General features: G+C 36.5%; 2 protein-coding genes across 5 annotated transcripts in view; both read left to right on the forward strand.

Moving 5' to 3' along the window:
• Positions 1-4229, forward strand: part of eml3 (EMAP like 3) — an 82430-nt gene extending 78201 nt beyond the window's left edge. For both annotated transcript variants that reach the window (XM_022678259.2, XM_022678258.2), the window contains 5 exons: positions 870-967; positions 1360-1447; positions 1542-1640; positions 2105-2235; positions 3455-4229. In XM_022678259.2, the coding sequence (XP_022533980.2) occupies positions 870-967; positions 1360-1447; positions 1542-1640; positions 2105-2235; positions 3455-3685 (647 nt within the window). In that variant the 3' untranslated portion in view covers positions 3686-4229. The remainder of the gene's footprint in view (positions 1-869; positions 968-1359; positions 1448-1541; positions 1641-2104; positions 2236-3454) is intronic.
• A 1582-nt stretch (positions 4230-5811) lies between these two features.
• Positions 5812-27824, forward strand: part of mta2 (metastasis associated 1 family, member 2) — a 30485-nt gene continuing 8472 nt past the window's right edge. For 2 of the 3 annotated variants that reach the window (XM_022678260.2, XM_049482523.1), the window contains exons 1-8: positions 5812-6252; positions 16929-16996; positions 18704-18797; positions 23697-23814; positions 24488-24551; positions 24880-24997; positions 25981-26083; positions 27111-27210. In XM_022678260.2, the coding sequence (XP_022533981.2) occupies positions 6225-6252; positions 16929-16996; positions 18704-18797; positions 23697-23814; positions 24488-24551; positions 24880-24997; positions 25981-26083; positions 27111-27210 (693 nt within the window). In that variant the 5' untranslated portion in view covers positions 5812-6224. The remainder of the gene's footprint in view (positions 6253-16928; positions 16997-18703; positions 18798-23696; positions 23815-24487; positions 24552-24879; positions 24998-25980; positions 26084-27110; positions 27211-27824) is intronic. The other variant, XM_022678261.2, reaches the window with a different exon arrangement.

Genomic DNA, 27824 nt, shown 5'->3' on the forward strand with positions numbered 1-27824 from the left:
TTTTTATACCAATATTTGGAGTTCCGTGATTAAGCTGAAGTTCTCTGTGGGCTGAATAAATGGGCTTTTATATAAATAACTTGCCTCTATCACATTCTGTGGTGCAAAAAATTGAAATGTTCAGAACCCTATACATTATATTCTGTGTACATTTTCCTCTTGAACATCACTGTATTGTCTGAATTTATTCAAATATATTATTTAATAAGATTTTTTTCATATATAGTATTTTGCTGTTTAAAAGCTGAATTGAGCAGCCTATCGGTGATATAACACCAGCTGTAGAGCTTTGGTCTATCACAATTTGGATTATTATCCTTCTTTACAGATGATTAAAGAGATTAAAACCCCTTTCTATCTGGTCGTGTTGAGCAGTGTAGCTTGTGTTGGACCTTTTGTGAAATGTCAGTTCAATGTCAGTTTAATGCGCAGTAGCATTAGCTTTCAAATAGCATTATTCTATTTACGACACATGAATGATCTTGTAATTCAAAAAATTCAGGGATGTTAAGAAAGAAAATTGACACAGAATAAAATGTATAGGGTTCTGAACATATTTAATCACCACAGAATGTGATAGAAGCAATTCTTTGAAAAGTTAATTAATTCGGCCCATTAAGAAATTCAGCTTAGACCAAATATGGGCATACAAGGACTACAGAATGATGCGCGACTGCAGTGGTCTATAATTGCAAGAACGCACTGCTGTTATCACAGTAATTACAATATTATTGCAGCATCACAGTCATTACTGCACATTTGTCTTCACAATGTCTTGGAGATGTTTAATTTCTGTATGATTTCTCTGTGATTTATGTATGATATTGTTTCTCTCAGTCAGTTTGTGGGTACCATTTTTCTCTTCACAGATGGCAGCTTTTTGGCTGTTGGCTCCCATGACAACTTAATTTACATTTACAGTGTGACAGAGGGGGGTCGACGCTACACACGTTTTGGGAAGTGCACGGTAAGTGAAGCAAGCTAGTGCAGATGTGCCTGGGTCTGGTAGGCTTTGCTGTTAACTGATTGATTATGCTGTGATTATTAATGCACAGTTTCTACTTCTTTACAACTGAACTGTTCTGCTGGACTTATTGGTGTTTTGTTAGCTAAGAGATAAAAGAATTCAAGAAACACATTCTCAGTTTTCAGTCACTTTTCTCTTGGCGAAATAGAATAGGAAAAAGTTCTTGTGTGTGTGAAAACCAACCAGCCCAAACAAGCCCAGAGTCTTGTTTCATGTTTGCTAGTGTTTTTAATTATTTAAAAAAATTAAAACTATACTATTACATGTCATTAAACATGTATAAAACCCTTCATCTAAAGGTTTTTAAACTGTATGGTCTTTCTTTTTTTTAGGGACACTCCAGTTTTATCACACATCTAGACTGGTCCAAAGATGGGAAGTATATCATGTCCAATTCTGGCGATTACGAAATCCTTTACTGTAAGTGTTTTCATCTGCAGTGTATTTTCATTAACATTCAAAATCTCACGTATACAGTATATCTAATGTATGTGTTTGTGGATGTTTAATGCAGGGGATGTGGCTGGAGGCTGTAAGCTGTTGCGAAACCGTTACGAGAGTAAGGATCGTGAATGGGCCTCCTATACATGTGTGCTGGGCTTCCATGTCATGGGTAAGAGAGGCACAACAAAAGCAGAATATGCAAGAACTGTTGATGATTGATTGTTTTTAATTAATTTGTTCATAAAGGATTTATTTGTTTATAAAGGATTAATGCTTGATTGTAGCTTCAGTGTGAACGTAGAGTGAAAAAATATATAAAAATGTGGGCAAGCATGTTAAATCCTTTTATTGTTTTTCTCTTTATATTCATAAAATGTAGTATGGTGGTAAACTTATATGTACTGTATATATGCTTTTAAAATGTACCTGCATTCTCCTCCCTCTAATAAATAATGACAGCAGGTCTCTGGTGACTGTATTATACACATGCAGTATTAATGCTTTATAAAATGTGCCTCAGGCTTGTCTGCAGGGAGTTTATTACCCAGTTGAGTCGTGTTAGAGCAGCTGAAGTCATACGTACGTACTGCATGTATTGTAATAGGGTGCTTTTCTGATGTTTTTAATGTGCAGGTGTGTGGCTGGAGGGTTCGGATGGGACCGATATCAACGCTCTGTGTCGCTCTCACAGCGAGCGAATAGTGGCAGTGGCAGATGACTTCTGCAAAGTCCACTTATTCCAGTATCCATGTCCTAAACCAAAGGTCAGTATAATGTTTACAGTATAATTTCTTTGGTATCACAAATGGAACTAAAAGTATTGGGCCCCTGTTTTTTGTGACTTAAAAATAGTTTCTCTTGCTTTCTACTAGATTTTGTAGCTTTTATGTAAGAATTTTCTTGCATTCAGTTATAAAGCGTTAGTGAGTTCAAGGAGGTGGATGATCATCACGTGCCCCCCCATGTTAATCTGCTCCAGAGCCTTAATCTATTGGTGACACTGCTCTACAGGAACTAGAGCACTGTAGAGCAGTATCTCCAATAGATAGGGCTAGAGGTGAAGTTAAGGATGGGGGGCATGTGTTGATCATCATTTGTCAGCAATGGAAGCAATGTACATGAATTCATTCTTTAAAAGGGGTGTCCACATGTGGACATGTGATTTTATCAAATAAGCTGGATTTACTTTCAGTTTACAACAGTTTACTGTGAGTTTGCATTAAATACTAAGTATACAATATTTCTTACTTATGAACACAAAAGTGATATTATTTTTAAAAATTCAGGTTTCCCATACATATACAGTATCATTCAAAAGTTTAAACACACCTTAGATTCATTCTCTAAATATTTTATGCATTATAAGTCCTACAAACTACAACTATAAGAAAAATATGTGGAATTATTGAGTAAACAAAAAGTGTTGAACAAACCAGAATATGTTTTATATTTTAGATTCTTTAGAGTAGGCACCTCTTGCTTAGATGACAGCTTTGCACATCTTGGCTGGATTTTCTCAGTCAGCTTTATGAGGTAGAGTCACCCAGAATGGCTTTAAGTTAATAGCTTTTCTGAACTAAAAAGTTCATTACTTATACTCTTAATGTGTTTGAGAACAGTTGTGTTGTGAGGAGGTAGAGTTGGTATACAATAAATAGCCATATTTGAGTAATGTTCTAGATACTTTACAGTCAATCTGAAAAATATTAAGAACTTTTAAAATAAGTATTCACTCAAGAAAAGGAAGACAAAAAGTTACCTCTGTTGCACAGATGAGTTGATCAGAGTTACCAGCCTCAGAAACTGCAAGGTACCAATACCTCAGATAAGAGTCACCTAAATGCTTCACAGAGTACAGTATTCCTTGTGTGTTCCTTCATAGTCTGGATATTTTCATGGAACATTTGACTGGTAGTGTAGTTTAGTCGTGTGGCTGTGTGAAATGTTTTCTTCTGAGACGATTCCTTCCCTTCTTTTTTTTAGGCACCAAGTCACAGGTATGAGGGCCATGGCAGTCATGTGACCAACGTACGCTTCACCCACTGCGACAGTCACCTTCTGTCACTGGGTGGGAAGGACACATGCATCCTCCAGTGGCGAGTCAAGAGGAGCGGGGCTGCAGAAAAGGAACACCCAACCTCTTCACTTCCTCCACCCACTTCCCTTAACAGTTCCTCAGAACCTGGGAAACAGAAGGAGAAAGAGATGGGATGAAGAGAGTGACAAAGAATATGTTGAAGAATATGGTATTGCACAATCTAGAGTAAATCCAGCATTAGGAAGACTGTGCTGAGAGGATGCAATGTTTATGGTGGTCTTTAACAGATTTTCATGGCCAAAAAGGAAGTCAGTGTTGCATCAACATTCACTATATCAGGTTTACATGTTACTATATTACTCCAATTTTATAGACAACAGGACAAATGATGTGTGTGTCTGTGTGTGTGTCAAACAGCTTATGTTTATGTAAAGTAAACTGATCTTATACTTTGACTTTATTAACATTACGTTACGTTTATGTTGATAATTCTGGAATGTGAAAGGCTTGTACGTGCCTTTATAGACAATCATCTCAAGATGGTCATTCCAAAGCAAGTCTTTCATTTATCACCCTTTACTCGTTGCAGTACATGTTTACATTACTGACCTGTTGCTGATTTGTAGATGTGAACTGTTTCTTCAGTTTGTTCTCTGTGCGCTGTCTGGCTATGATTTAATAAATGTGTTTGTGTGTCATCACACTATTAAACCAAAACCATCTGAGTCTGCTGTATGTATTATATATTAACTGAAATATGACTGAATGATTTTGAGAACACTGTCCTTCCTTTTCTTAGATTATCTATTCTGTAATAGACAGTAACTGTATAGAAAAATTGAAGTTGAGAACTACAAATCACAAAAAGGATCAGGAGGCGTTCGAGCGCTGCGTGAATCACACAGCGCCTTCTAGAGGACCAAGGTGAAATTGTAACAGTGCATTGTGGGCCTGCAACCAAAAGGGGGCGGTAGGAGCACAGAGATCAATTTAACCAAATTTACTGTTCACTGATTTAATAACTAAATATACAGTCTGGGAAAAAATAGAGACCATTGCTATTTATAGGTAAAATTAACATGTTGTATTATTCTATAAACTACGGACAACATTTCTTCTAAATTCCAAATGAAAATTTTGTTATTTAGAGCATTTATTTGTAGAAAATGATAAATGGCTAAAATAACAAAAAAAGATGCAGAGCTTTCAGATCTCAAATAATGCAAAGAAAACAAGTTCATATTCATAAAGATTTAAGAGTTCAGAAATCAGTATTTTGTGGAATAACCCTGTTTTTAATTACAGTTTTTATGCATCTTGGCATGTTCTCCTCCACCAGTCTTAAACACTGCTTTTGGATAACTTTATGCCACTATTGGTGAAAATTTCAAGCAGTTCAGTTTGGTTTGATGGTTTGTAATCATCCATCTTCCTCTTGATTACATTCCAGATGTTTTCAATTTGGTGAAATATATTTATATTTCTTGTATAATAAAATGGGTTTTAATGAGTTAAAATTTTTGCGGCCACAGTGACCAAAAAGAAGCTGGATATAGGCATGGATGGAAGTACAGTGGAAGTCAGTTTTTTCTTGTTGTTCATTTCAGATACAAAATATTATCTACTAAATTTAGGCTTAATTTTTTAATTAATTTTTAATTCGTCAAATTGAAATTGTGACACAATGTATAGATTCCAAATTCAATAATACATTGTAACCAGTTACAGGTATTGTAGTAAATGAGGCTTGCAGCAGTTTCAAGCCTGAAACTTCTCCATACATATTTTTTTTAGATTGCAAACTTAGCAACATATGTAAATGTGCAACATATAATACACAATTCTTCAAATATATAAAGAGAAAAAAAATAATAGTGGAAAAATAAAAACAGTAAAAGGAAAAAGAGGGGACAAGGGGGTCAAATTTATAGGATACGAATGAGATTTTTTTGTTTGCAAAAAGACTATAGAAATGTGTGAGAGCTCCAACAGATAGGGGATTATTAATGTCTAATAAAAAATATTTGTAACATATATTAAAATAAATAAAAAATAAAACAAAATTGGAAAAGGCGGGGACGTGATTCACATCTATAGTAAATCATGAAATATTTATTTTAATCTGCTTTTTTCTTCTTTAAACTGCTTTTTTTACATTTAAGTTCTTTGTAGAAGTGAAGTGATACCTCACTCGCTAGTTCTATCAGACAGCAGGCTCTCCGGTGAAGCTCGAGACCGGGCCGAGCTCTAGGTGACGTTTCGCGCTTCCGAAGATGACGTTTAAGAAAAGGGGGGAGGAGGGGTGAGCCGAGCGGAGGTGAAGAAGAGGAGGATGAAGCTGGGAGAGCAGAGGATGGGAGGAAGAGTAGAGTGAGAGAGTGAGAGAGAGAGACAGGCTGGCTAGCTAGCCGATGACTGTAGGTGCATGCCCGCGAGGCTGAGCGCGTGAGTGGCCGGTGAGGGGTAGCGGAGCGGCTGTGTCGGTACCGGACCGGAGCGGAGGCGCGTTTTACATCCGCGGATTCTCACCGAGACGGAAAGTTTGAACTTTTCTCCCGCCGCCGCCGCTCGGGCTCACCGTGCCGGCTCCCCGGCTTTGTTCCGCCAGCGCCGAGTCCGCCGATACATGCGGGACTAAAGCCGCCGCCGCTCGGCTTCAGCGCGCGCAGGAGGAGGGGAATCCCGGGGCTCGAGTTCGTGGAGGGGAGCGAGAGAATGGCGGCCAACATGTACCGAGTAGGAGGTGAGCGTTTTAATCAGCGGTTCCGCCGCCGAAACGGGGATTGTTGTGCGAGCGGGTTAGCCAGCCTGCTAACGCTAGCCGCTGCGGCTAACGGGCTGATTAATAGTCTGCTAGTCGACTCGTTAGCCTAAATGCTAACTAGCGTGCTAGCGCCTTTTCTCATTTGGTGGCGTGTTTTTTTTTATTTCCGCCTTCTTTACAAAGGCCGGCTTAGTTAGCGTTAGCTTAGCTTAGCTTTAGCTTTTCATTTATTTTTGAATGTGTTGTTTCTCAGAGTTTCTGGGAAAGCTTTTACAACTAACTTTTATACGAGTCTTCTTTCCAAAACTACAGTTTACTTAACTGTTACTTACTCTGAGAAACGCCCTTAATACTGCGAATAAAAATACGATTTTATATTGTATTACTTTTGCTAAATCCAGTGTCCATAAACAGATGTTTTAGCTTATAATTCCCCCCATGCTGCACTGTTGGAGCTATCTCGCATCCTAAATGCACAGATGCAGTTTATTATTGTTATTAAGAAGATAAAAATAAATATTTCTGATTTATCTTTCTAGCTGTAGATATGATCCCCTTTTTCCTTTTGTTTTTATTTATTTTTGTATTCCATATTTTCCTTTTGCATTAAGTTAGATTTGTGTGAAGAATAACGTTTTGCACTTTGTAACTATGATTGCATATATTGCTAAGAAGAAAAGTTATTTAACTAGCTAAGTTTAGTTAGCAGGCGAGCTAACCTATAACTAGCTATCTGTTTTAAACGGTTTACCAGAGCGTTACTCCAATATAAGAGTAAAGAGGGAAAGAGTTTTAAAGAAAAAGGTTAATAAAGTATCTTAAGTTATTTAGTTAACGTTACCTAGCGTTAGTTATTGTTAGTTAGCTTAGCTAACTAGGTTCGTTTAGTTAACCGGCGCCCTGTGGTTGTTTAGGTATTAAAGCCTAACTTATAACAGTTATTTTCGCTTGGATACAGAACAGGAACTAGATAAGTATTTACTCGTTTTTTGAGTGAGAGTTAAATTGTAAAACACCAGTTTGCAGTCCAAGTAGGCGAGTAAACTGTAACTCTGAATGCTGAAGAGCTAGAAAACTCAACACACCGTCACCGATAGTAACAGCCCGACCACAGTACTACAGTAATGCCTCACAGAGAGAAAGAGAAAGAGCGCAATCGGTCCAGGACCCCACAGCTTCTCTCCTGTCAGGCTTTATTCTTGAGCACTTTATGAACATTATGACGAGCTGCTGAACTCTCTGGGAGCAGGATTTAGGACAGAACAGCTGCTCTTTTATCTGAGCTGTACTCTGTCTGACAGCTACAGTCACATCCAGCACGCTGCTGGCTACAACTGGGCGATACTGTGATTATTTTACTGGACCGTAATACATTTTTTTATTTTCTTGACCATATGCTTTAATAGGCATATCAAAGATTTATATCTTTAGTGCCTAAAACACTGACCAAACTGTACATTTTTATGATTACAGAAAATGGTTAAAGTGTGGATGCACGATAATATCGGTATTGTATCATATCAGTTGATATATATTTTTTTTTCTTTAAGAATAGTCAGCATTAAATGTGATATAGCCAGTACTTTTAACAAGTACCATTCATTCATTTTAGTCCTGGATAGATGGAGGTATTTGAGTGCATTATTAGCATCATGACATTCTGGGTGATTGACTTCTGTTTTAAATCTGATAAAAATTCTTGCATTATTTAATATGGTGCACCCCTAACTTCATATAATAATATCATATTGAATCAAATAATACAATAAAAATATATATTTTTTGCAGTAGTGTGTTCTTGAAAAAAAAAATTTAATTCAGTGGTTTGTCATTTCGCCAAGAGTATCGTTATCGTGATAAATTTTAGGACGATATCGCCCACCCCTAATTGGTACTGCTGCAACCCTTATCACAACGCAACACAAACTGATCTAGGAGTAGTCAGCATTTTACAGGTTATCAGGTTTCATCAAGGTTCTTTCCACTGCTGGGTTTTAACACGGTTTGACTTATTGTGTTTAAATGTGTAGATGGAGCTCTAAGAGCGACTGTAAATAGGTCAGTCAGAGTGATGATGAAGATGCTGCAATTCTGTTAACCACCGTAGACTCAATCCTGCTTCTCTTGATTTGGACCTTTATCCACACAGCTCCTGTCTGATTCTGTGGAGCACTTCAGTGAGAGCATTGTTGCTCAAATTGATGGTTATTTTACTGGTGTAACAGTTAAAAAAATAGAAGAAGAATGTTTTTGAGGGGAAATTATCTGTATGGCTGATGCGCAGTTCTCATGAGGGTCTCCCCTTTGGCGTCTATAGTGTGCACCACTGTCAGTGATCAAAGAGCCGGCGGAGTGTAAAGTGGGAAGGAAGAGGGTTTGTAAAATCACCATTTTTCACACACACGCTGCTTTGCTTTAAATTGTGTATGTTTGTGATCTGTTGTGTGGACTATTTAGAGATCTGTTTGTTCAAGGCTTTTTAACACACTTCAATAATCATATTTTTGCCTAAAAACCTGAACATGTTAGTTTTTTTTATACCTATATGGACCTAGTAACACTTCTGAATTTTGTGAACAGTATTTTAATGAATGGCTGTGCTACTGTCTGTCTGAGTGGTGTTGCATTTCTGTGAGCTCGAGTCGAGTGAATGAACCAACAGGCTGTTCATTCATGTTGAGCGAGCGACTGTGCTTGCTCTGAAGTGTGCCTCTACAGCTCAGTCAGTGTTTACTTGAATCCTGTTCTTTTTATTTTCTCTTTTTCTGTGGCGTTGCTTTTTCAGTAAATGTAAAATCGTCTTCCTCAGACTGCAGTTGTCTTTCTTTAGCTTGGGCTGGGTAACAGAGTTCTATACCTTGATTGTATTGAAGGAGTTAATAAGGTGGCACTGACTGAATTACTAACAAGTGTTTTCACACCTTTAGTTAGATTCTCTGGTCTGAATCTGTTAACGCGTTTGTTAATTAGAGCATTTTCGCTTGCTTGGCTTGGTTTGTGCTTGACTGAATGAAAATCAAGTGCAACAAAATGCTTTACAGTTACTGATGTGAGCACGTCGTCTCTTATTGGTCAGAGATTTCAGAGGCAGCATGTATTTCAGTTTAATTATCATGAAGCTGCAGCAGATGTGGCATTTGTTAATAGGTATATTAAAATTATTTGGATTATATCAGGTTAAACTGCATCTGAACAGCAGTTTGGATCAAACTTGGGGTGTATATTTGATAGTTGGGTCGTAGATCGTGGTCTGATCACATTCTCACCACAGCCACACTGCTCCGGGGTTCGTTTGGCATTGAACCCGTTTATGGTTCTCAGTGCGGTTGTTTTAGCATACAGCCGAGTGCGCATAGTGTTTTCACACCTGCCAAAAGTGAACCTCACCGGGGGTGCAAACGAACCAGGGTCTCTTTTAACCTGGTTAAATAGTTCTCCTGTGAAATTCCCTCGAATTGCATGACAGAGCATCAGGAGAATCAGAATATAGTTGCTTTTAATTATTAAATCAGGCTTATTCAGATTTACAGCTGATTTGTGTATTGCTTTATTTCCAGAAAAGCAAAAATGTTTAAAGGGATATCACAAAAAGCAGAGCTAGCAAAGCTGTAACTACTTTAATATTAATTAGATGTTTACTGCTCTTTTTGATGTTATCTAACTAACATGAACTAGATTTTGGCTAGACGAGCTACGTGGGCTTATTCTGACTTGACGAAAACTGTGCAAGCTGATGTTGGCTAGACAAAAACTGTGCAAGCCTCTAATGGCTAGAGGGAAACTGTGCGAGCTGATGCTGGCTAGACGAAAACTGTGCAAACTGATGTTGGCTAGACGAAAGCTGTGCAAGCCTCTAATGGCTAGAAGGAAACTGCGAACTAATGCTGGCTTGACGAAAACTGTGCAGGCTGATGCTGGCTAGACGAAAACTGTGCAAGCTGATGTTGGCTAAACAACAATTGTGCAAGCTTCTAATGGATAGAAGGAAACGAAAACTGCAGGGTGATTTTGGCTAGAAGAAAACTGTGCATGCTGATGTTGGATAGACAAAACTGTGCAAGCTTCTAATGACTAGACGAAAACTGTGCAAGCTGATGTTGGCTAGACAAAAACTGTGCAAGCTGATGTTGGCTAGACAAAACTGTGCAAGCTTCTAATGGCTAGACGAAAACTGTGCAAGCTGATGGCTAGACAAAAATTGTGTAAGCTTCTAATGGCTATATGAAAACTGTGCAAGCTGATTTTGGCTCGACATGCTACGCAACCTGATACTGGCTAGAGATAAATACGCAAGCTTATTTTGGCTTGACGTTAGCTGTGCCATCAACTGTATATCTGATTTAGCACAGTGTCAATATATCAGTACTGCTATCAGTGTCTAAACATTTTAAACAGACCCTATCCCTTAGGTTTAAATATACTGAATGCTGTATTAGTAATAAAGGCTTAGTTTCTGGCAGGTACAGTGTGTTGGTCTGGTTGAGCTTGACCTTCTGCTCCATCGTCTCCTTGATCGCGGCCACCTGCCCGTAAGTGTGGCTCAGTGCTCCAGACTGACTGCTCCCCACATCCTGGGCATGCTCTCATGCTGCTTACACACACTATTGTCCTCTGTCTCTTCTGTTTGTTAAACAGACCGATGTAAACGTTCTGGATGCTTGATGTAGTTGCAGAGCTCTGTGAGGTCTTGAGGTAACCCAAGTCGTTTTTTTTTTTCTGTGAGCTGTGTTTAAGCTCTTTGCCAGGAGAGATGGTGTTTAGTCTGCAAACCTGCCCACCTACATATCTGACTGTGTTAAGGCAAAGAGTGTAGAACTGTGTGAATAATACTGAAATCACTGTATGAGTGATATATGTAGAGATTAGATATAATTTTTTTTTTTTTTTTTTTTTTTTTTTTTTTTTTTATATATACAGTATACTGTTTTTTATACTGTAGTCACCACACCACATTTATAATGGCTTACATTTCTGATTTCCTTTATTTACAATAGTTTCTTGTTTTACAATAAATAGTATAAAATTAGTTTTAACTTGCACAACAGTTAAAGGTGCAATATATGATTCTGGAAAAATTACTGTAGATATTTAAATCATACAGGTAACATCCTCTGGCCTCTTTCAGAAGCACAAAGATAGTACTGTTTTTTTTTGTTCTTGAAAAATATAAAAATAAAAATTTTATAATTATGGGTGTCTGAAAATATAGATTTTGTATCGAATCACAGGATTTAGTCTCATAATATTGTATAGATTTTCTTTTATTCATTTGTGTACGTTAGGCCCATCATGGTAATCATTACAAAGATTTCTAAGATTTATAAGGCCCCATCCTAATTACTGGGTTATTCAGATATGAAAAGTTTACTTCCGTTTCTGATTTAAATGCGTGTTTGACTTTTGACCACCCTGTATAGTAAATAAAAGTAAATATAATTGTATTACTTCCTTTTAAAGATTTTGATTATTGTGATTATGTAATTTGAATGGCAAAAATAAAACCACAATATCGAGGCCACTAAAAAGTTAATGTCCTGACATTGTACAATATATTGATAACGTAATTATTGTGACAGACCTAGTTTACACATATAGATGGATGGTTTATTTTGTGTGTTTTTTTCTACCCCGCACATTATATATAACTTTTACTTAATGAAGTGGTCCCTATAATCAGCCACTTCAATCAAACATTGGAAATTTGAGCTTACTGTTATGAAACAGGAGCGTTGTATTGTTACTGTAGTTTAACATTCAGGTCTCGATTTTTATTTCGCAAGATACGCTAAAAATTAGAAGGGTGACCTATTATTGGACACCTTACTTTCTGCTTAAAATAATCTATATTAACTGTTAAAATATAGTAATAATGTACGCTTTGGAATTCCTGTGCTTATTTTTGTGAGCACATTAATGCTTGCACCGGCCGGCATTTTTCCTAATGATTTGATTTGCTTTTCCTTTGATTTGGTCACAGTATACAGATAGAATTAAGGGACCACTGAATCAGTTTCTTTGATTTGCTAGTCATAGGACAACATTTCTCTCAAATCCTAAATAAAAAGTAATTTAGAGCATTTATTGGCAGAAAATGAGAAATGGCTGAAATAAAGTTTTCAGAGTTCAAAAATCAATATTTGGTGGAATAACCCTGGTTTTAAATAATAGTTTTTATGCACCTTGGCATGTTCTCCTCCACCAGTCTTACACACTGCTTTTGGATAACTTTATGCCACTCCTGGTGCAAAAGTTTAAGCAGTTCTGCTTGGTTTGATGGTTTGTGAGCATCCATCTTCCTCTAGATTATATTCCAGAGGTTTCCTATTTGGTAAAATAAACTCATAATTTAAGTGATCTCATATTTTTTTCCAGAGCTGTATATTGCATTGCTTACAGTATCGGAATAAATTGTATCATAAACCCTGTATGATGCGTGTTGTATTGAAGCTACACCTCATACTGCAACCAGCCAGAAGAGCTTAGAAGTGAAGCCACCACAGGTCTGAGAGACATTCTGCTGTCTGTGCTTTCTACAGTCATTGTTTTAGCCAAATTGGTTGGGATAGAAAATGGGATGGATCACTTCTCCAAGTTTCAACCCAATTAACTCCCTGATCTTCCCCCTTCTTTTTTGCACTCGTATTGGTGCCAGTCAAAACACAACTGCCCAGTTTTTTTAGATGAGCGTTGGCAAATGTCTGCAGTTGGCGAGCGCTGATATAGATTGACAAAGAGAAACTGCGGCATCTTTCCAACCCAGAGAGTGCAGCCAGTTGTGTGACAGGTAGAATTGAAGAAAGGATTTAGTCCAGCCACAGGATTCTAAAAGACTAAATCAACTGTTGTTCATTAAATGCTGTAGAGTTATCGTTGATTATCTGCAGACCATGGTTTCCAGTAGTTTTGTGGTACTTTGCTCCATTGTGCCAGGTTGGTCTTTAAATGTGTGCCACTGAGGAGGTGCTTCGTCTGACGGAAGTGGTTTGGGTTTAAAAGACTTGAAGGAAAAGAACACGTTGCAAAGTTTACCACAACACTGTTCTTGTTGGCATGTGTAGAAAACTCAAGTGTTGCCAGAGATTCCATCAAACTGTTCGGTCTAAAACAAAAAAATATGCTTGAATACAGTCTGTGAATTCTGGTTTCCAGGGGTTCAAAATCCCCTTTTCCAACAAACATTTTTTAAATTAATTAATTTTTTTATTTCATTAAAAATAATAAAAAATAAAAATAGTTCCATTGAATGTTTTGCTTTGCTGTTTTTGTTTCAGTTAAGGAAATTTTACTAAAAGACAGTCTGCATTTAAATAAGTTTTCACCACTCTTTGGCAATCTTTGATATTTCATATTACTGAACTTAAATCGTTGATGCACAGATTGTTATTATAATTACATACAACTGATTTCTGGCAAAGTGTTGTGTTAATTCCAGTATTTTGTTTGTTTTCCTTTATATAAAACTACAAAACAGAAAATGTGCTTGTACATTTTATATATTTGTGGTGCAACACACAGGTGTTGAGGTGTTTTTTAGTGTTAAGAAAAGATGATCTAACCAGTAGAAAGGATTGTACTGTAAAAACAAGAGGCTGTCTCATAGTTTTATCTTTTATTGGACAAATATCTTAGTCTTCAGGGTTTTTTTTTTTTTCTTCTCTTTTTATTAACTGATTTTTATTTGTATTTTTTTTTTTTTTGTGCTACTAAACCTGTAGTCCATCTTAAGCATATAAGGTGAAATACTGCTAATGCTTAAACTGTGTTATGTTTGTTGTGAATATTTAAATAATAATAGCTCATTATTAAATTTGTATTAATGGAAGTAAAGCACAAATCATGTGTTGGCTGTTGTGCCCAAACTGCTTTGCGAGACACGCATGTGAACAGTAGTGGAATTCTGGCAGGCAGTCTGAATTCTATGACTGCACTGGTGCAGACTGATACTGATGACTACTAATAAGCGCGTGCATAAACAAATAAATGCATGAAATGTGATCTGATCTCACTGTTCACATTCATGTTGCATGCCTACAAAGATTTTAAACACGTAAACTTAGGGCTGCGTGATATTGGTGAAAAAATGACATTGCAGTGCTTAGTACAATATATTTCGCGATATTAATAATGCAGCTTTTGTAAAAAAGATGGAGTTAAATAAACTATATTGGCCCGTTATAACCTGCCTCCAGTAGATGTGGCATGTTATGTAAATTTTGTATCTTCTCCTTTTGTATTAAGGAACAAAAAAGTTTTTTTTAAAGGTTGTATTAATTTTGCTTTACATGATGTATTGCACATTTTGTGATTGGACTTTTACAGATATGAACATTGTGATGACTAGACTGAGCCTCCCTTCAGCCTGGTAATGTGAACATAGCAGAAGAGCTCAGATTTTCTTTGGGTGCCCAGTTATTTACTCACATTATTTTTATTCTCAAAATCAGAAACCCTGATGAGGTTCAGGCATTGAAAAAGCACCTCAGCTTGGCACACAAAAAGCGCCGCATTACTGCAGCCTTGTGTGTCATTACAATTTACTAATGGGACATATATAAATCTTTAACTAGTGTGAGAATGCTGCAATTTGAAAATATAAGATAAATCCTGTCTAAATCCTGTTAGAATTCTGTATCAGTTGCAGAATTCCCATATTGGTGGGGCTCTACAGGCCGAGCGTGTTCTCTTTGAGGGGGTTGTATTGATCCACAGCGCAGGCTTTTCTCACTGCCACTCACAGTGATAAAGCGCATGAACCTGAAGAGACCTCCATTTTAATTTGTCCCTGTGGGAAGAGGCTAACAACATGGCTGAATGAAGACAAGAAAGCCGTTTGATGACCAAGATCATTATCAATTTTTTTGCCAGTACAGACTGGATGTAAAACAGAAATAGGCTGTTCAGCGTGGCTTTGAAAAAGGACTGTGTCTGATCACATTCTCTCATTTATTGATTAGCATAAAATGTTGTCACCCTTGATTAGCACCCTTGTTATGGGCATTAGGCCTAAATATGATATAATCTGCTTCTCTCAGAACATTATTTTTAGCAAATCTGATTTTATTAACTGAAATAATCTGATTCATCTGTCTGTCATGTTAAACTTCTGTACTGTACAAAAAATATTATGCCATTTGGTTGTGTGTGGATTGATGATGCACAACAAAGTACAATCTTGTGCAAAATATACTGTATAAACATTGCAATTAAAGGAGCAGCATGACTGCTTTATTTCACTATCTCAAACAGCAAAATCAAATGCAGTTTGTAGAGTTAATGAATTTCCATGCATCAAGGGAAACTTGGATATTTTAGTCTTTTTCAGTCATTGTAAATGCATGGAAAGCGAATATCAAATAACGCTGTTAAAAAAAAAAGTTAAACATTCCCAGAAAATACAGCTCTGAAAAAAAATAGTGAGCACTTAATTATAAGTTTCTTTGATTTCACCAAATTGAAAACCTCTGGAATGTAATCAAGAAGAAGATGGATGATCACAAACCATCAAACCTCAAGCTGAACTGCTTATATTTTTGCACCAGGAGTGGCATAAAGTAATCCAAAAAGCAGTGTGTATGACTGACTGGTGGAGGAGAACATGCCAAGATGTGTGAAAACTGTGATAAAAAAACAGGAATACTCTGTTAAATATTGATTTCGGAACTGTATACTGGAAAGTGTTTTTCTACAAAAAGTGCGAGGTGTGGAGACACTGGAAAAGTATTTGCATATCTCATAGTATTTGCATATTTGCAGTAACTTTTTTTTTTTTTTTTTTTTTTTTTTTTTTTTACTTTGTCTGTGCTCAGGTTTTCAGTTTCTTGATTTCATTTCAGAAGTAAACATTTCATCTCCACGTTTGGCCTTTGATTACAAGATTTGATTAGTGTACCAAATATCTATCTATAACAGCCATTACTGTTTTGGAAATTTCCTTAAAGGGACAGAAGGATGAGAAGGATATTTGTAAAGCTGACAGAAAAGACAGTCCTGCAGTTCAGACATTGATGTACTCGTGTTTAATCTGGAAAGACTGTTGTAAGCAGATTGGGGTGAGCGCTCAGTCGGCTGCATCATAGTGTTCGAGTGGGTCAGTGGACGGCATCCAGAGTAGAAATTAGAAGTAGCAGTCGGTTCAGCAGCCACACCAGTGAAGAAAATACTAGCCAGCTAGTCAAAACAAGGGCTGATTTGTATTTGCAGCTATACTATATTTTACTAGTCGACTATTCAGACTTTTTTTTTTTTTTTATCAAGCCCGATTAGTCTGCAATTAATTCTGTCATGTTCTCCATCTCTGCTTCCTGTGTGCATGGTTTCTGTTTCTGTGAATGTCACCTTGTTGTACAGTCTCTGCCTTAATATAAGTTCCCATTCTTTGCATCCCTAATATCCGTTAGGCTTAAACTAAACACTGCCTAATTGTTGTTTTCTGCAATGAATATTTGCAAAACAAATACAACCGTTACATGAACTGATGTAACTATGTGTGTGATTTAGTGAGTAATAACTATGCTATAAGCAGTTCTCTCTTTTTAATTCTCTTAACCTGACATGTGGTAACTGGTTCTTATTAACTTTGAAAACTGAGTAAACCACTACATGACCTGAAAATTTTCTGCAGTCTTCTTACAGCTTTAATTTTTCTCTTTCTACAGATTACGTGTATTTTGAAAACTCATCCAGCAACCCCTACCTGATCCGCAGAATAGAAGAACTCAACAAGGTGAGTTTTGATGGAACCATAACATAAGCCGGTTATTAAACCATAGCTAAGGGCGTTTTCACACCAGCAGTATTTGGTCTTGTTAAAACGCACTCTAGTTTGTTTTTACCTGATTTATACTTCTGTGTCAAACCTATAGCATAGCCTACATGTTGTCACGTACCATGCGCCGTAGCTCAATGCACACCTCCCTGGGAATGTAACTACATGACACTTGATGCAGACAGCCACAGCTGTGATTAGAGTTCCAAACGAACTCTGAAGTGGTTTCGCTTGTGGTGAGAACGTGATCGGGTCTCGATCCAACCCAGATATCAAATATGCTCCTTTTATTTGAACTAAATTGCTGATAAGGTGCCGTTTAATCTGATATATTTAGCATATAACACTAAATACCACAGCTATGAAAAAATGCTGTCTGTTTTGCTGTTTACATGTACGTCTGTGCTGCACGTCCCATTTAAAAGCGCAGCATTTCAGTGTTAAGTGTTGAAGCAGCTTCATACTGCACAGATATATGCACTAGAACACAATCTTCTTGGTATATTTACCTTCTTGCTCCCGTGCCAGACAGCTCTGACCAATCAGAGGACACTATGTGCTCGCGTGGTTTATTGGTGCGTATTTTGGTGCGTTTTGGTTTATGCCTGTGTAAAATCAAACCAAAAAAAAGAGCGCAAAAGTGCTCCCAGTAAACAAACTTATCAACTGATTCAGACCATAGAAACCAACTATAGGTGTGAAAACGCCCTAACACTAACTAGGTTAAATGATGTCATTTCTTGAATCACCACTATTTTTCTCTTTTTGAAATATTGGGAATCTTGCTGTTAGTTGCATAGTGTTTTCATTTTCAATGGACCAATATAATTCTCCGAAAGGATTTATTACTTAATTTTTTTACAAAAGGTTTTTCCATGGTGAAAACAACATATTCCTGAAATTTCACAATAAAAAAAAAACCTAAAAGTGACTGTTTGGTTCCTTTCTTGGAGAAGCTTTTCTTTATCAAGTAGTGTTGTATACAGGTTTAGTTTAGGTTTAGTGTGCATCTTATAGACTGCATGCTAAGCAGAGTGTTCTGTCGGAGTTTGAAAACCTGCCTCTGGAGGGAGGCTCTTATATAATATGGAGAATGACATTAGACTGTCTCTCAGAGCAGGGATTAAAATGCATTTATGTAACCCACTCACACTGCTGTGGAGAATAGTGGAAGAAATCAGATGGTGTTTTGTGTGCGAAAGATCACTACTCTAAACCAAGGATTTGAGATTATCATTAACTGCATTATTTATTAAGTGTCTAGGTATTAAAATTCATATCCAAGCACTTTTCTGATCATGTTGATTAATAGTTTGCTATTATCGTAGTTGAAGTTTAAATATGTTATTAAAAATTAACAAATGAATAGAAGTGCACTTATATTCTAGGAGGTAATTGCTTTAGGGGTTGTTGGACTGTCTGTTAGTCTTTGTGTAAAGAATTTTAACCCACTGATTTGGTCTGTTTTAAAATGTGAGTAATTTGGACAAAAGCACCTAGGCTTTCTTAGGCTTAAAGTAAATGTTATCTCTGTTTCTTGTATATGTAACAAATGCATAGAGTGATGAAACAGCTTCATCAGTTTAAAAATGTCTCTTTAATTTGTAAGGTACGGTAAGTTCTTTGATGTAAATTTGTACTCACCTTTTCAATTGTCTTTTGCAGACGGCCAATGGAAACGTAGAAGCCAAAGTAGTGTGTCTCTTTAGGAGGAGAGATATCTCTGGAAATCTAAACACACTCGCAGACAGCAATGCCAGTAAGTTTCACAAAGTTTTTAATGTTCACTTTTTCTTGTGTGGCAATGTTAGCCTGAGAGCTAAATTTACACACCAGCAGTAAAATAGCTGTGATTATGGGTATAATTATACGCATTTTAAGGGATATTTAATCATTAAGATTGGTTTGGTGTGCCGATTTGGTTATTACTGTTTGTTTGCTTGTTTTAAAGTAATGTATAGTTATGGGAAAGTGAGGTTTGCAGCATGTATGTTGCAATATTAGTGTATTAGAACCCAGTGACCTTTAGGAAAGAACTGTAGGTGGGTCAGATCAAATCAGCTTTTGGGCTAAGGGTATTTTATAACTGTCATATGTCTTATCTGGACTTAGGTTGGAGTGTTGTGGGCTGATGCTGTGGTATTATTGATCTCTGATCTCTGGTATTATTCATGTACATATCTGCTATCTGTGGGACAGTGCATGTAGTTGTATCAAACTGTCCGTTATATGGAGAATACCTGATATGCACTATTAGGGTAAGAAAGTTTGTATTAAAGCTGTAAAAAACTTATTTCCATGGCATTGTGGAAACTGAGGTGGTTTTGATATGGTAACAGTAGTCCTGTTTACAATATTCGTGTTCTTCTAGAGTTTTTTTAGTGTGCACTTGTAATGTGTCTAGTTTTTCCATTTTGTTGGTTTGTTTATCTCAAAGTTGCACTGAATTTTAGTAAGTAATTTTCCCAAATTGAGAGTTTTGCAGACTGCTGCTTTTATTCTTTTTAATTTGTTGGACTGAGCTAGGGTTGGACACTGAGTGTAATGCTGTATTACCGCAGTATTAAAACATTTTGATGGTATCTTCAAATGTTGTCTAGTTATCTGTCTAAGACTTGGCTCTCTCAGAAACGAGCTTTTATCATTAGTCCTCAAATTTGTTAGTCAAAAACATATGTACTTGGCTGTTTGATATTGTGTGTATCTGTATTAGAGGCTTAGCTTAGCAAGTGCGATCTCTCTTTCTTGTCTAAAAGATGGTGGTGTTGGCAGACACTTTAACACAGTAAACATGGTATGCCTGTATGAAAAGTGATTTTTCTTTGAGTCAGGGATTTGTCTTTAGCTACAAAAGTTTTAAAAATTAAAAAATGTGAATATTAGTGCTGACTTTTATACTGAATGCAAAACGGTCTTCTATGCTGCATAATTAGTTTTAAAATGAACTTGGTTTTCTGCCATGTCTGATGCGTTAAAATCAGGCTGACTAATCGGAACAAATCTCTAACAAGCAGCAGAGCTCAGTCTTCATGACTGTATTCCAAAAAAAAATGCCTGAATCCAGCAGCAGAAAATGTTTTCTCTTAACACACTGATTATAAAACTGCGGAGCTTAAAGAAAATGTCTATTCTAGAACTGAACAGCTGGGCAATAATGGACATTACACACCCCTTTATCGAGTTGTTTTTTAAAGTTTGTCTAGGAGTTTGTCCGTGTTTCACAAAGACACAAACTATAACTTCTCTCTTGCTGTTGAGCTTGCTCATGTGGAGGAGGTAATTAAAGAACAGATAATATGGAGCAGAAAGCAGATAGATAAACTAAAATAATGAACATTTTATGCAGGATATGAAGCGCTAAAATCTTAAATGTCTTGTACATTAAAAAATGGTATTCGGTTTTAAAAGCATATGAAGGCTTTAAATGGTGGCTTTCTCCATTCCCTCCCTCTCTCCCTCTCTCTCTCTCACTCTCTCTCTCTCTCCCTATCTTGTTGTGAATGGGATGATGGGAACTGTGTTGCTTGGTCACCTGCCTCCACCACACAGAGACCTGCTGCCGCTGCCTCTTCCTCAGCACTCTCAGTACTCGTGCCAGCAGCGTCACTGGGCCAGACTGCATTTTGTCTCGCTGTTGACTGCAGTTAAATTTTCATGGAAAATTAACCGATGCCTGTAATTATTGAGGAATATGGATCTAATTGTTGACATTTTGTGTTAAAATATTGGCTGTTAGTAATTCTTTACATCCTCTCGCTGTATTTTCTAAAATAATTTTAGGAGATTATTTATATCTGCAGAATAAATGTATCCACTTGTTAGCATTGAATGTCCCCCTTTGCAACCGTTCTTACATTCTGTTTTACAAACATTTGATCTTGGACTTTGTGTACAGATATCAGATAAATAGTTGCAGATAATGAACCAGATCATGTGCAGGTGTGTCAGTGGCTGGTTAAGCAAGTTGCAGGGGTCCTATTGATCTTCTTTAATGCTTTTTCTCTTTTGTTGCATATATTTTAATGAAAGTAATTAGCCACAATCATTTGTAGTACACCAAAGAAGTAAACACAGTGGTGTAGAAAGCCCATTGTCAGCCAGAGTGTTGCCTGTGTAATTGCAGAGTGATGCAGATGAACCAATTGATAAACAGTGTAGGCCACTTGTGCAGACTACAGCATTGACTTTGACTTTGTGTTGTTTTGATTCAGAAGCATAAATCTGATTTAATTTGCCTTTGGTGGTGATGGTGGTTATAGGCTCAGGGTGGGTGATATGGCCCTAAAATAATATCCCGTTATTTCATGGTATTTTCGCGATATGAGAACACTGAATTAAAAAAAAATATTTCAAGAATACGCTACTGCAACAAAATAAAAATTACATTTCATTATTGCATACATATTGCACACCTCTAACTGAGATATTGAAAAATAAAAGAATTTTATCAGATTTGTAATAGAAGTCAATGATCTAGAATATCATGATACTAATGCACTTCAAATATCTCCATATATAGTCAAATTGTCACTGTTGTAGATGTACTTAAACCTTTAACACATCATATCATATAACCTACATACCAGATATATATATATATATATATATATATATATATATATATATATATATATATATATATATATATATATATATATATATATATATATATAGGCATATTTCTCTCTCAGTTTTGGACGACTGTCTATTGTAAGTTTAATAGTAAAATGAACACTCAGCACTTGGGATTAGATGGCGTCCATTTTTCTGTTGCTTTCTTTTAAAAGTATAGAATATAATATATATGTAGAATATAATACATTTCTGGCAGCATTGTGGAGCCAAAATGCATATAGAATGTTCTTGTAACATACTGTATACTGTAACTTCTGTAAGAGACTGTTAAAGCTGTGTATGTTTTGTCTGTAATCTGGTTTGCCGAGACTTTCCTTCTAGGTAGGCCTATCCGTGCTTTAGCTTTCCTTATAATGAAAGGTGTATAAAGCCCAAATGTTTGTTTACTGAAGGTTGAAGAAATGGGTATGAAAACATTGCCCCAGCCAAGGCGGACTACCCTTCCAAAGCTGGGCGAAGTCCATTTGGCCGTTTAAGAGATTCAGGGCATTGCTGTGTAATTCCCCTATGTTTACAGCAGTGAACAGCAAAGGTTCAGGAGAGCCGTGTCCTTCATGGCATTGGGCTCATTCCTGCGTGGCTGTTGGACATGGTGCTGCTAGAGAAGACCTAGGTTTTCTGTTCCACCCACTGAGACTACCTCCTTCCTCACTCTCCCTTCTTCTCTCCCCTCATCCTCCAGACTCCCATCCTCTGTCTGGGCTCCTGTGAGCTTGTCCTCTGTTGGCCCTGAGCCCACAGTCTGTGAACAAAAGAGCCTTCATGGGACCTTGTGGGTCCTGGCGCGGAAAGGGTTAATGCAAACTCGCTGGTGTCTTTGTCAAGGAGTGTGAGTGTGTATGTGTGTGTGTCTGAGTGTGAACTTATCCTTTTTGTGTGTGTGTGTGTGCTTGTGTTGGGGGCGGGGTTGTTACTCAGTGGGGGATGGGCGCCTCAGGTTTGTGCACAGGGTTTCCTAGTAAAGCTGGCAGGGACTGGCTGGCTGGCCAAGGGGGGGACACTAGAGTGGCAGGAGGGGTTAATGGATGGGGGTGTGGTCAGAGACCCCGCCCACTCACTGATGGGGTTTCCTCTGGCCCTGTGCAGGGGCGGAGTCCGCTTAGATCTTCTGCTAGTGTCTCGTCAGGTCTCACCTCATGCAAACGCCTGCATATGACATGAGATCGTTAATTTTTTATGCTTTTTCATAAACGAGGGCTCAGTGTTGGTGCTGTAGTTCAGTAAACTGAGCCATTCCCTGGCTGTTTTTATTTAATCATTAACCCAGTCCTGTTTCTACTGAAGTAGTATATACACCATATTTATGTAACACGCACAATATAGCTGAAGGGTTTTATTTTATGTGCCTGAAAAAAAAAAATGTACACTAGGTGTTTCTGTGAGAAATTGATTGCATTCAGCCACAGTGAGCTGATGTTGGATGATTGGCTTTGGATCTGCTCCTACATTTCATTTTTTAGAGATTCCATGATGCTTTATCACTCTAAATAACGCAGTTAGCAAACTTCAGATTGGATATATGGGCCTTAGGGATGAGCAGTGGTTCTTCATGAAGCCTGTTGAGGTGCCCGTGATGTTGCATTAAGCAGCAGCTTGAAAAGATGTGGGTGACTGTGTGACGAGGGAAGACCTAACCAGATGGTGGATTTGTACAATACAAAATTAGGGGAGAGATTTGGAATATAAAAAGTATGTTTTTATGCTTAAGATTGATTTAAACAGTTGGTAATTAGAAAATGTGAATAGCCTACGTGCTTCATGCGTAATGGCTAATAGAGCCTTGGAAATGTCAGACATCCGGTTACCTCAGAAAGCATATTGAGAAGATTGGACTGTCCTGTTTGTGTATTAATATAAAGGTGTGTAGTATATATTGTGTGTTTTTTTTTTTTTTTTTTTTGTAAATTTAACAATGCCCTTTTTTTCCCCCCTCCTCTCTCCCCCTCTTCTTTAATCCCTGTTGTTCTAACCTACAGTTGGACTCTAGAGAGAATCAGTACTGACGCATGTGTTCTTTTTACAGGAGACTTTGAGGAGGAGTCCAAGCAGCCGGCAATCAGCGAGCAACAGAAACACCAGCTTAAACACAGAGAACTGTTCCTGTCCCGACAGTTTGAGTCTCTTCCTGCCACACACATAAGGTAAAAAAAAAAAACAAAAAAAAACTCTTAACTTCCTCTTACTTAAATGCATTCACACACTGATTCTTTTTATTTTTTATTATTATTATTATTTTTTTTTTGTATGTCCAGGAATTAAGATTCATGGTTTTATTTTTTGTTTTAATATTATTTAATTGTGATAAGCGTTGTATGGAGCTAATTATTCTATTAGTTTGTGACTGTGGGGAAAAAGTTTTAGATATATAACTGCAATAGTTGGTGGAAGCCTGGGATAATGGTCATCTGAAGCTTTTTGCAACCCACCCCTACTGTTTGTTCATTATGGGTTGTGTGGTTACGATGCAACATCTCAATACTATTAGCAAGGCTTTAGGGAATTTTAGGGAAACTGGCTGCATTAAAAAAACACACTAATATTTGTAAAATCTAATTAAAAGCAAGTTTGCATTTTATGTAATCTTAAGAATGGGATCAAATAGAGAACAACACTGCCCTCTTGCTGTTTGGGTTTAAACACAACACAAAATGAACCACTGTCTGACACCAACCTTAACATCGAATCCAATAAACAAATTGATACTATATTGCAAATAAATATTGCGACAAACAAAATTTTCTTACATTGTTTCCCTTAAAGTCTTAAGTGTATATTCTGTTTATGTGGACTAATTATTATCATGTTTCATCACAGGGGGAAATGTAACGTCACACTTCTGAATGAAACTGATGTGTTAACAGGCTACCTAGAGCGAGAGGTAAGAGAGAATTTGCTTTTGTTTGCAGAAAAAAAAACGGGGAAAAAAAAAGTTTTAAGAGCCTATAGGCTGTGAATGGGCATTTCCAGTTATGTAGGATCTGATTCCTGCACAATGTTTTGTTTTCTCTACTCAGACACACCTGATTTATCTCGCATGTTAATTGGCAGGTTTAGTAGATCTGTTTAAGTAGTGAAATCAGCAAACTGTGCTGCACTCTGCCCCCTGTTGCTCACCCAGTTCAACTGGTCATAAATGAAGTCTTCTCCTGGGCATTTTTATTTTGCAAATGTTGTAATGGAGTTACTTGTGGTTTTGTTCTCTGCAGGACTGTTTCTTCTATTCACTGGTGTTCGACCCAGTCCAAAAAACCCTGCTGGCTGACCAGGGTGAGATCAGGGTGGGCTCCAAGTACCAGGCTGAAATCCCCGACAAATTGGCTGAAGGTAATAAGATGATTTCTTGATTGTGGCTACAAATAGGCCTATTTCAGTATTATATAGTACAATGTATGAACATGGCTTGCATGAATTGCGTTCATTTAGTTATAATAATTTTTGTCTTAAAAATATTGTCTGGGCTGCACAATATATATATATATATATATATATATATATATATATATATATATATATATATATATATATATATATATATATATATATATATATTGTTTTAGGATCATCATATAAAAATGTGTGCACATGCACTAATCACATCTCGGTATGTGCAGAGTTTTATAAGGCAAATTAATTCATACGGGTTATGCTGCAATTTGCATGATACAAAATTTCTTACATTCTATGACATCAGCCAGAGGTTTTATATGCCTAGTATCATTTGTTTTACTTCAATTTTAAATACAGAGAGTGCATTCATCTTGTTAATGAGACATTTTGGACCGTTTACTAGTTTCATTTTTATTAATATTGCTAACTAAATAGTCACAGTATTGGTTTTAATCAATATTGTGCAGTTCCATCACCCATCATGTTTTTCTTAGTAAGAAGACCCATTAATGTGAATTAACTTTTACATCTTTTGTTTTTCCATTTAGCAAATCTAAAATTATTTGTTCCCATTCCAATGTCTGAATATTTTAATACTTTAAATAAATATTTTAATACTTTAATTCCACTGAATAATAACTATTATTATTATTATTATTATTATTATTATTATTATTATTATTTGTTTATTTATTTAGCTATTTTATTGGTGCAGCAATGTTCTAAATTGCATCATTCATTACAATCATTTTTTACAGAAGATATTATCTTGGCAAAAAACTGTTATTGTGAAAAGCCTTTTGCAGGCAGTTCTGATAATTAATTAATTAGTGATAACCTTTTAATTGAAGTTTTCTTTGATTTGATTCATTTGAGCTAATTTAAGATTTTAAGCATGTTGTTCTTTTGCTTCATCGTAGGTGAATCAGACAATCGGGTACAGGAGAAACTGGAGACGAAGGTGTGGGACCCAGATAACCAGCTGAAGGACTCTCAGATAGATCAGTTTCTGGTTGTGGCTCGGTGAGTCACGACATTTAGATTCACCATCTGATCACAACTTGTTCCCGTCACCATGGGAACCATATTCATTGCTCATACTCTCTCCATTCCAGGATCTGTTTGTTATTAATATACTGATCATGTTATGGTGTGTGATGGGAGAAAAAGGAAATGTGTGATGTTACTGGGTTTTCCCTCAGTTCAACACTGTTTATCACCATCATTAATAAGATGCAGTGCAGTTTAGTGTCTGATGATGGAAATGTGTCTGAGTAGCTTGTTTTGGAATAAGTTAGTTCGCTGGCTGTGCTGCAACAGTTAAAGGGGAATTCCACTAAAAAGTGAAGTTGCTTTAAAATGATTTTTTTTTTTTGTGGGGAAAATTAAAAAGAATTTAAATTTTCTATTTTCTCTGATAAACTCAAACTCATCTAGTCCAGTCATCAGGTATGATTTCCTGAATTCTCTTTTTGACTATAAACATGGATGTTTATCTGCTGGTGTTTTACTTGCATTATTGTTCACCTGAAATATATTGAGGTATCTGAGAATTGTAATTGATAAAATGTTACCTTTTTTGCATCATCTGCGTTTTTATTTATTTATTAGTATTTATTTGAATATGTATTAATGCATATCAGTTAGGTTCATAAAGGGAAAGCTTCACATTGCATGTTTTTGTCTTTTAAATAAGTGTATAATATAATATATAATATAATATAATATAATATATAATATATAATTTGGTCGAAAAAAAATTATGCCAAAATTGAAGGATTCTGCCCCACACCATTTAGGATTTTTTTTTTTTTTTTTTTTTTTTTTTTTTTTTTTCCCCATTACGTTCAGTATTGCCATCTGCTGGCCACAAGTAAAACTGCATGATTAGTCACAGTTGTAACATGAAAAAGCAGTTAAATGCAGGTTTGCAAAATTGACCACTGTCCTGGATTTCAACATTACTAACTGACTTCTAACACCGGCAGCATTTAATATTTATTTAATAATGTAATACTAATGATTAAATGTATGTGTGTTTGTTTTGCAGGGCGGTGGGAACATTTGCCCGTGCGTTAGACTGCAGCAGCTCCATTCGCCAACCCAGCCTGCACATGAGTGCAGCAGCAGCGTCCAGAGATATCACACTGGTGGGTGGACATTCATATATATACACACACACACCACACACACACACACACACACACACACACATGCTATGTGTCATACTTTGAATCACTGGCCTACATGATGATGCGTGTCTTAATGTATTAAAATGATGCATTCACTGTGCAGAACCGATTTTATGATTATTATCATATGACAGGTCAAGTGTAGTTCTAATAGGTTTAGGCATTCATCATTATGGTTTCCTTGCACAAATTTTGTGTTCTCAAGCTCCAAATGAAGAAAAAAAAAAGAGAAGAAATGGCAGCAAGGATAAAGAATCAGAGTTACCTCTGCTGCATAAAATCCTTGTTTTTTATTGTCAGTTTTAATCCAAAGAAAAAACCTCACTTTCATTGCAAGTCTGTTTTATTTATATATATACCAAGATTTTATTAATTTCAAATAATTTTAAAATGTATTTTCTATTGCTTCGTTTATCATAAAATTATTTTATGTAGACAAAGTAAAGAATGATAAAATAAAATTGAGAGAAATGGTCTTCATTATTCACGTTCATAGATAAGTGAATGCACAAAGACTAATTTTGCATAACAGAAACACATTTTATTCTTCTACTACGCTTGTTCAGTTCTGT

The sequence above is a fragment of the Astyanax mexicanus genome, chromosome 8 (assembly GCF_023375975.1).
Source record: "Astyanax mexicanus isolate ESR-SI-001 chromosome 8, AstMex3_surface, whole genome shotgun sequence".
In the NCBI taxonomy this organism is placed as follows: domain Eukaryota; kingdom Metazoa; phylum Chordata; class Actinopteri; order Characiformes; family Acestrorhamphidae; genus Astyanax; species Astyanax mexicanus.